General features: G+C 34.6%; 1 protein-coding gene across 1 annotated transcript in view; it reads left to right on the top strand.

Moving 5' to 3' along the window:
* The first annotated feature begins 969 nt into the window (after positions 1–969).
* Positions 970–10,088, top strand: part of LOC105732592 (ovostatin homolog 2-like) — a 46,580-nt gene continuing 37,461 nt past the window's right edge. The window contains exons 1-8 of the mRNA XM_064376804.1: positions 970–1,034; positions 1,356–1,539; positions 2,071–2,252; positions 3,155–3,270; positions 3,521–3,573; positions 4,020–4,040; positions 6,165–6,333; positions 7,144–7,228. Coding sequence (XP_064232874.1) covers positions 970–1,034; positions 1,356–1,539; positions 2,071–2,252; positions 3,155–3,270; positions 3,521–3,573; positions 4,020–4,040; positions 6,165–6,333; positions 7,144–7,228 — 875 coding nt within the window. The remainder of the gene's footprint in view (positions 1,035–1,355; positions 1,540–2,070; positions 2,253–3,154; positions 3,271–3,520; positions 3,574–4,019; positions 4,041–6,164; positions 6,334–7,143; positions 7,229–10,088) is intronic.

Genomic DNA, 10,088 nt, shown 5'->3' with positions numbered 1-10,088 from the left:
AGGAATGTTTTTTAAAAAAAAAAAGAAAGAAAAAAGGGAAAGACAATACAAACGGGAGAATTAACACACAAGGGATGTTATCAAGAGTTTCCCAGTCTCCTTCATATGGTTCATGTGCTTCGTAAAACATGTTTTGCAATCAAAATAATGGTAAAAAATGTATTTTCTTTTGCCAAGGAATGATATGTGTGTCTATGTGTATGCATGTGTGTGTGTGTGTATATATCAGCTTTTCTTTCATTTTTCTCATTATATTGAGGGTAGAAAATGACATTGAACATTGTAAAGAAAATCTCACTAAGAAAATCACATTAAATGTTAAACACAGATCAACATATTTAATGTTGAATTTTATATTATGAAATTATAAAAGAGTAACTTAACAGTTTCAGTTATCTATAAAATAAGCTTATGTTAAATATCTGTTTGTATTAATATTTTGGTAAAATCAGTAATGTCACTTCTCTCATAAGCCTGGAAAGTTTCTGTTTTGGGAATTGCTATGTTAACAGCTCTTTGGAGACGTATTTTTCTTCCAAGTGCTAATTCCTAGGTAGCAATGCTTTTGATACCTGTGAGTGCGATGCTAAAATAAACTAATGAACTTCTAAGTGTCACACAACTATTTTCTTTGTTCTTCTCTTTCTTCCTGTACAACCTGTGCTGCTGATTCTAAAACAGAGCAGGGTCCAGTGAACTTAAGCAGGAAGTTGCATATAAAGTGACACTTTTCATAGAAGTAACAGGAGAGGTGATCTAAATGAGATTGATGAATCCCATGGTACTTGCTCCAAAATGTAACTGATCTTCTATTGTGTATGACTATAAAAGCGACAATATACAGAGAGAGGCAGAGCAGAAGGAAGTAAGGAAAGTAGAGAGTTGAGGTAGCTGATTTCTAATGAGAATGAGAAAGAGACAGTGAGAAATTTTCTCTTGAAGTCTTTGTTATTCAAGCATCTGGATAAAATGGTGGCTACTATTCTCCTGAGCACCATTTTGCTTCATTTTACTGCTGCCGTGGCTTCAGAACCGTAAGGAAACATTACGTTATTTATAGTAAAGTACTAACAAAAAGACCTCATTAAATATGTTTCATGTTAAAATTTAATTCTGTTTTTATCATTTCAACTTCTGAGACTGAGTGCTGTTTTGTTTGCTCTATAAATTTCAAGCAAGTATAAAGAGAATTGGCATCTTCTCGTTAAGATACTTCTCTGTGCCTGTTTATTGTAATATCATCTATGAAAAATGTATATATTTCAGGAATATTTCAAGAAGGTAAAAATGCTTTCTGTGGATGTTCTCCATTTCTCCTACATGTGTTTACAACGTCAGTTACTTTCTTTGCATAGGCAATACATCCTATGGGTCTCTTCTGTGATTCAGAGTGATTCTACAGGAAAAGCTTGTCTCCACCTCTTAAAACTTAATGAATCTGTATCCTTGAGTGTCCTCTTAGAATATGATGGATCCAATACCACTATTTTTGACCAGTTTGTGGAAGAAGATAACTTCTATGCTTGTGCAGATTTCAAGGTCAGACACTGAATATAACATTTCAGGACTTCAGATCAAAAGATGAAACTATTTTAAAAAAATTATTTTTACAGAGGTAATGAATCTTGGTTTGGGATGAATTGTAAAAAGTAGGGAAGAAAATTGGAGAATAGCTGGAAGGCAAGAAATAAAGAAAATTTACACATGCAACAAAACGTGAAATATTGCCATTCTTCTATTATAAAAAGAGATAATGAGGTAATAGTAAAAAAATTTTTAGATAGTATAATTGTTCCACAGTTTGAGGAAAGAGAAAGTGTGTAAAGGAGAGAAGGGCTGGGACTCAGGGCAACAAAAACCATAAATAAAAGGCAAGAAGATATAAAAAACAAGCTTCTTATAAAGTGTCTTCATGCAAAATAAAGGAATTATAACAGGGGATCGCTGCCTCCCATTAGGAAAACATAGGTTTACAAGTCTCTCTTATTCTGAGAAACCAAATTAGGGCATTGTTCACCATCTTAACATTCAAAAATAATTTTCGCATTCTCTGCTCTTCCACATAAAAAGGTCTCTCAGAAGTCATCTGAACAGTTGGCTTTTATTACCTTGCTGGCTAAGGGAGATACTCATCAAATCTCTGAGAGAAGATCTGTAGCAGTCATTTCAGAGGAGAAGGCAACCTTTATACAGACAGATAAATCCATCTATAAACCAGGAGAAAATGGTAAGTCAACATTTGTGTTTCCTTAGTATTGTTGGCTTCAGAAATGCATTCTCCAAATTGACAGGAATTCAAACGTGAATTTTAGTCTTAAATTGATTCTTAACATCATGGTATTGTGAATTGCTAGAATTCTTATTTGTTGCCTGAGTCAGTTATGAAAGAGAACCTTCCAACACCAGTAACTGAATGCTCTGCTTCTAAAATTTTCAATACGACTTTCACTATTTACAAATTCTAGTGATAGGCCTATATAATGTAATGGTTACAAGTGTAGGATTTGGAGGACAATTATTTGATTTGAAACGTTGTTCCCTAACTTACCAATTGGGCAAGCTAATTAACTCTCTATTGTAGGCTCAATTATTTCACCCACAAAACAGAAATAAAAGTGTTTCACTTGTAGAAATATTGTGAGAGTAACATAAGATAGTCAATGGAAAATAAAGCATAACATTCAGTAAAGACCCCTAACTAATATTTATTAGTATCACTCTTATTCATACTAATAGAAGTAATCATAAATCTGATAACCTTGGTAAAGCCCTTCTATTTTCTTTTATATTGTTGTTGTAAGTAGAAGGTAGCGGAAAGAACACCAAACTGAGATTCAGACGGTTTCATTTTGGTCTTGGCTCTGTTAATAAGTGATTGGCTTTTGCCAAGTAAATTCTGTTCTTTAGGACTTAGTTTTCTCATTTATAAAACTAAAGAGTTGGAAGAAAGCATCTATACATTTAATTCTGATTATTATTATGTATTATATCATTTATTGAAAACAAATAGAACTAAAATCAGAATTCTTATAGTTAGATTTTTGCTAAATTATATTCTCTCTTTTGGACTCACTAAAATGCTATGATGAAAATTATATAGACAAAAGTAGCCAAGATAGTTTTCTGGAATTCTGCTAAAATTAATGTTTGCTAGCATCATTGTATTTTCTCAGGAAAATTATGTTTCTCTCCTGCCATATGTATTTCACATTTGTCCTTCTATGATTAATTCCACCACCAATGCTGAAGATATCTCTATGGGCTATAAGGGTAAAAGTTCCCAGTAGCTACTAGCATCAGCCCTGGTCACAACAGAGCATCCTGACCAGAGGAATTATAAATGCCAGTAAGAGATCTTTCCCAGTGGAACCCCAATCTGAAAGGATCAAGTCAGAGGCAGGGAGAAGGGAGTGTAGTATTCCATGATTGTAAGGCAATTACCTTCTCTATCTACAAGCAATCATACCTACAGGGAAAATAACAACAAAATCTCGTCTCTCTCTGTCTCTCTCTCTTTTAGTGCAGTTTCGCATTGTGACCTTGGATACCAAGTTCAAGCCTATTGAAGATGTGGTGAGTTCAATAATATCTAGTTGTACAATAAAATTTACACAAGTTAGACAAATCCATTGCTACACAAAGCTTCTTCAGGAAGTTTTCCATATGTATGGAAATGAGGTTCCAACATAGGGTACTTTATGGATATAGCTTCAATGCTAACTTCACATTTAAATGTAAAACTTTCATTTATAGTGAGTCGATTTATACTTTTTTAGATCTTTTCATTACATAAGGAAAACATAGGTTGTATGGAACCTGCTTTCTACTTCCCAGAAGACATTTTGGATTTCTTTCACATTTGTAATTTTCTTGGAATCTTCAGCTGTGGAAACATTGTCCTCTGGGGAAGTAAAGGCTAGGTTTCGATACTTAAGACATATTTAGATCTTTGTAATGCAATATTTGGCAAAAAAGAATGTGCTAGTACAGTATTAATCTGTATTTTTTTCCTCTTTCAGTATTCTTTAATCACGGTTCAGGTAAGATATCTGCTTTTTACATTCATTCTTTTAAAATGTTTAGATATAGATGATGTGTTTTGGTTTCTATGATTCATAATTACAAATTAAGATGACTGAAATAAGGGGAAGGGAAGCCTTTATGTGCATACACAACGTAAGGCATCAGATGAAGTTCTACATCAACTACTGCTGCTTTTAGTGTAAGCCATGTGGCCAATGCAATATCCTGGTTTTTATGGAGAATAAAACATTGGGCTCTTTCTAAGCAATGTCCATGCCTGCAATTGCTTAATTTTGGCTGCTGGCCCTTCTCAATCTTAATTTAGCCACTTCTTGTTTTAACGAAATAGAAAATGCAAACATCTAAAAATTTTGAAATAGTCTAGAAGGTAATATTACTATAAAATTGACTCTGTTTTCAGAAAATAATTGACGGAGGCTCCTCCTACCTGTCTAGTCTCTAGAATAGTGGGATCTTTAAACATATTTGAAGTTGTATGCTTATCAGTAAATAAATTCTATCAACCAACTCCAACATATGTATTTTAATCTGTACATACAACATGCACCATCATTGCTAGCTATGTCCGAAGATGGGTACACTGAGATTCAGGCTCAGCACTAATGATTATGTATGTTAATATGTGCATCAAGTAGTCTTTGTATAATTTAGATGGCTTTGACTTTGTTATGGGGTGTATCTTACTCAAGTTCATCCTTATAGTAGGATAATTATCATTTCAGTCATTTTCATATTCCCTGCATTACGGTAATCCATAAATAGTATTTTCACCACATCCTGATTCAGCTAACATTATATTCCATTGAAAGAAACAGAAAGCTTAGCTAAAGTTGACTTAAACCAGTAAAGATTCATCGTTTTCACAAACCACTAAGTCTGAGTGTAGGCACTTGGGGTTAGAAAAGCCACAGCACAATACTACCAAGGATCCAGCCTTAATTTCCTTAACTCTCTGCCACCCTCAATATGTTGTTTTATTTTCACTGCCAGCTGAAACGGATTCTTTTAGAGAGAATTTCTAACCAGTGACTTCCCCTTACATTTAATTGACCAACACTTTGTCACTTGTATAACTCTAACTGAAAGGAAGTCTGAGATGTTGATTTAGCCTTAAGACTTTTAAAATATTTTATTTTTATTTTTGAGACTGGGTCTTGCTTTGTCATGTAGGCTGGAGTGCAACCATGTGAATGTGGCTCACTGCAGTCTCAACCTCCTGACCTCAAGCATTCCTCCTACCTCAGCCTCTTGTGTAGCTGGGACCAGAGCTACACAGGAACAAATAAAATAGCCACCATGCCTTACTAATTTTTTATTTTTATTTTTTTTAGAGACATGTTCTCACTTTGTTGCCCAGGTTGGTTATGAACTCCCGGGCTCAAGCAATCCTCCCACCTCAGCCTCCCAAACTGCTGGGACTATAGACATGAGCCCCTGTGCCTGGCCTTGAGATTTCTAGACTTCCTAGTAGAGAAAAGAAAAAAAAAAATTTATAGTGAGTAGTGAAGTATGTCTTTGTCTTTTTGTAGACATCTTTTAAATCTAGATTTTTTAAATCATGGCTGAATAACTATTAATATTAAATATTAAATGATTACTTATTAATAAGTTAATAGATGTATTGATATTGGCATCATTAATCCTTTCTTGTCATAGAAGTTCCATTTAGCAGCTCTTGCATGCAGAGTGTGCAATTCATGACCAACTTACATAGAGACTAAACAAAAACCCGTGACAATTTTTATAAGCATTTATTAACATTAAGTGTCTCTTTGTGCCCTGTTGGTGTGAGTCCATCACTTTAGACAGCACCACTCTGGAGCAAGCACAATAAGTTTTTAATTCTTTAACTATGAAACTCTGCTTTAGAAAAATCAAAAGCAAAAGAATTGCATATAATTTTTTTTAGCCATTTTGGTTTTAAGTGAGATATACTTTAAGATTGGAGTTGAATGCATTGAGGAAGTTATGTTATTTCTACAATTTGAGATAATTAGTACAATAAAATGGTTGCGTTTTCTTTACTTCCAATAACTGCAGAAACTATTCAAAATATAGCAGCAAAGGGTAATACTCTTATATAAACTCTGACTGTTTTTGTTTTTTTCATTATTTTCTAGGATCCTCAAAACAATCTGATTTTTCAATGGCAAAATGTGACTTCTTTCCGAAATATTACCCAACTCTCATTCCAATTGATTTCAGAACCAATGTTTGGAGATTACTGGATTGTTGTGAAAAGAAACTCAGGAAAGACAGTGACACACCAATTTGCTGTTAAGAGATACGGTAACTAGTTGCTATTTGTAGGTGTCCTATGTAGACGAAGAGTTCAAAGGATGGAACAAAACATTTATGTTAGATGTAGGCAGGAGTAGGTGAAGCTTGATCCAGTTTTCTTCATCTCCCTTCCTTGACCTCGTCGGCTTCCTCATCAGTACTTTTTTGCTCCTCACTCCTTCCCCAGTATCCTTATTCTAATTCCTGATTCTTTTTCCCCCTAGGAAATATACACTTTTCTAGAATCCCCACAGTCTTCTAGGAGATATCTAAGAGATTGCAACAGAAACAAAATATGAGCCCAGGCAAAGTGGCTCATGCCTGTAATCCCAGCACTTTGGGAGACCGAGGCAGGCAGATCGCCCGAGGTCAGGAATTCGAGACCAGCCCAGCCAACATGGTGAAATCCCATCTCTACTAAAAGTACAAAAATTAGCCGGGCGTGGTGGTGCATGCCTGTAATCCCAGGTACTCGAGAGGCTGAGGCGGGAGAATGGCTTGAACCCTGGAGGCAGAGGTTGCAGTGAGCTGAGATTGTGCCATTCACTTCCACCTGGGCAACAGAGTGAGACTCCGTCTCAAACAAACAACAACAGCAACAACAAATTGAAATTCTGAGGATAGGGAAAAGAAAAAAAAGAGGAAGGATTAATCATTAGTGAGTCACCACCATGTAGACTGGTGCCACACAATTTGGGGCAAATGATACATAGCTCGTAGAGATGGAAGGTACATGGAATCATAGTAAGCTATATGACTGCAGTAAAGTTTGCTTGCCTGTGATTGTGCAGGCTAAAGTATATTTTTCTTTGTTTCCAGTGCTGCCCAAGTTTGAAGTTAAGGTCAGTGCACCACACACAGTAACTATTTCAGATGATGAATTCCAAGTGGATGTATGTGCTAAGTAAGTATTTATTCAGGAGATTTACCTTCACAAGAAAACACAAAGCTCAGAGAGAATGAGAAGTGAGAATAATTATGAAACTTTAATTATTTATATGCTTATATTAATGTTATTAAAGAAGCAATGAATCTTCATTGTAGAATATTTGAAAAATATAGAGAAAAACACAAGACATTACCTATTACTAATCTGTCCAACTGCCGTTAACATTGTAATGCCATTAGCATTGTAAGTTTCCTCCAATTTTAATTAATATTTTCCATGACTTCAATCATACTTTTCTATTCATAATTAAGAAAACATGTCTTCATATTATGCCAATCTCATGAATTCCAATTTTCTGCTGCACAAACATATTTTTATGTGACTATACCAAATGTAATTATTTTATTATATGTCAGCTGTTTCATTTTGTTTCCCCAGTAATTAATAATTTTGCAGTATATGTCTTTGTGTATAAAATGTCATAAGTAGCTTTTGAATTAAAAATTGTTTACTTGAGAAAGATTTCCAGCAAAGGAATTACCAAGACAAAATAGGTAACATTCTTTTAGTCTTCTGATTGCCGTACTGCTCACCAAACATGATGAGCCAGCGTAGAATTCTAGCAGCTGGTATGAAAGTGCCTCATTGACGCTTCACTATCTTGGCATATTTTCATTAAAAAAAAGAATATGAGCTATTGATATGGCAAAGTGAAGATAAGGCATCTCATTAATTTAATCTGAATTATTTGAATTATCTTAATGTAAAAAAAATCTGCATAATTTCAGAAATTTGTATTTTGTATTTGAAAAATTATTCTTTTAGTGCCTTTTCTCAAATTTCTAATAATAATTTAAAAACAGTCGACCAGGTGCAGTGGCTCACGCCTGTAATCCCAGCACTTTGGGAGGCTGATGCAGGAGGATCACCCGAGGTCAGGAGTTTGAGACCAGTCTGGCCAATATGGTGAAACCCCGTCTCTTCTAAAAATGCAAAAAATTAGTGAGGCATGGTGGTGGGCACCTGTAATGCCAGCTACTTGAGAGGCTGAGTCAGAATTGCTTGAACCCAGGAGGCGGAGGTTGCAGTGAGCTGAGATTGCGCCACTGCACTCCAGACTGGGTGACTGAGTGAAACTCCATCTCGTGAAAAAAAAAAAAAAAAAAAACCCAGCAGCTAACACTTTGAATGACAACTAGTTTTGTTAAGCTCTGCATACATCATTACAACAGTGCTAGGAGATAGGACCTATTGTCATCTCTATTTTATAAAGAAAGATAATAAGACACAGAGAATCAAAATAACTTATCAACAGGAATGGAGCTTGTTGATGGCAGAACTGGGATTTAGACCTAGGTTGTTCAGCTTCAAAGCCACTCTCCTAATCAGTAACTCTCATAAAAACAGTTAACAATTTAAATATTTGCCTAACAATTTAAATATTTGTACTGCATAAAAACAGTTAACAATTTAAATATTTGCCATATTTGTTAAATACTTTATGACATGAAAATTACTTGCCTTTGAGTATTTTCAGCAGTCTATTAAAGATACATCGGTTAAGGGCAGTCTAATGAATATGCAAGCGTAGTTCTTAAAGATGCCTTTGATGCCCCAGAGAATCTTGGAAACCAGTTTTCAACATTTTTTTTTATTATTATCAGTAGCATGTAAAATCTTCTTTTGACTTTAGGAAATGATTATAAACTTTTTCTGAGTTTTAATGAAGAGTAGTTGAAAAATGCCAGAATTTAATAAACATACTAAATGAGAGACTGTAGATTATTGATATTAAAAATGATGAGGTGATAAATATAAGCTGGAAGAAATCCAGAGTCCTAAATGGGCCTCACTAGAAAAACCATACACAAAGCCAGAGCTTTCAACGGTATTAACATCTCATTTATGTATCTGCACAATAGTATGGGAAAAAAAAAAACTACAACGCATTGATTGGGAGAGCAAAAATGTTTCTCAGCTATGGCCTTTGAAAAAGACTTGCTAACCAAATGCTGACAGAGAACTGGTAGTTCCTTAGCACTATGCCAGGTGCTAAGGACGTAATCCAGGATCCTGATTTCTTGAAATTTCTTTAATATTGTATTCTGGGTAGATTTACATTAAGGAGTAACTCAGTATGAGCAATAATAATGTCCTGCGGGGAGGCCAGGCAGCTAGACTGAAGCTGTGCTTGCTACAAAGTTATTTCTGGGCAGACTGTGAGAGCATTGTGCCTAGAAAATTCACATCAATTGTATATTGTGTCTCAAATTATATGATACTGTGTCTGTTTCTTTAGTACTTTCTGGAATTTAATTTAGAATGGCTGGAGAAAACAAGAAAAATTAGATTATTTTAGCAAACAAACTCAGAGATGACTTAGGCTTTTAAAAGGGAAGAAAATTTACCTATAGGCAAAAAGATTGCAATACACTACATTAGCATTCATGGAAGGCTTTTCAAATCACAAACAAAGGGAGAATGTTTATTCTCCCCTATTTAAAAATGTAACCTACATGTCTTATGGGCATATGTTAGCTCATAGATAATACTACAATAAGAGTTTCATTTTATAAATAAAGGATATTAAGTAGAAATAAGAAGAAATGTTCAGGTATAGTATGTGTGGCCAGATCTAAGTCTCGCCTTTATATAATCATGAAACCTGACACATGATTTTAGTGATGTGAATTGACTCAGAATCTCAGAAGTGTTACCAATTTTTATAGAAAGAGAAAAAGATGAGTGGAAAGAAAACACAGGCTATGGATTGAGGCAGATTTGAGTTCGAATTTTAATTTCATCAATCACAATATGGAGGAATAAGTTACTTGACCTCATTTTACAAATCAGGGTCACTGGGAAAAATAAATGG

The sequence above is a fragment of the Aotus nancymaae genome, unplaced genomic scaffold, assembly GCF_030222135.1.
Source record: "Aotus nancymaae isolate 86718 unplaced genomic scaffold, 86718_ANA_hifiasm-v0.15.2.pri h1tg000016l, whole genome shotgun sequence".
NCBI lineage: Eukaryota > Metazoa > Chordata > Mammalia > Primates > Aotidae > Aotus > Aotus nancymaae.
This window is presented reverse-complemented; position numbering and strand designations above follow the sequence as displayed.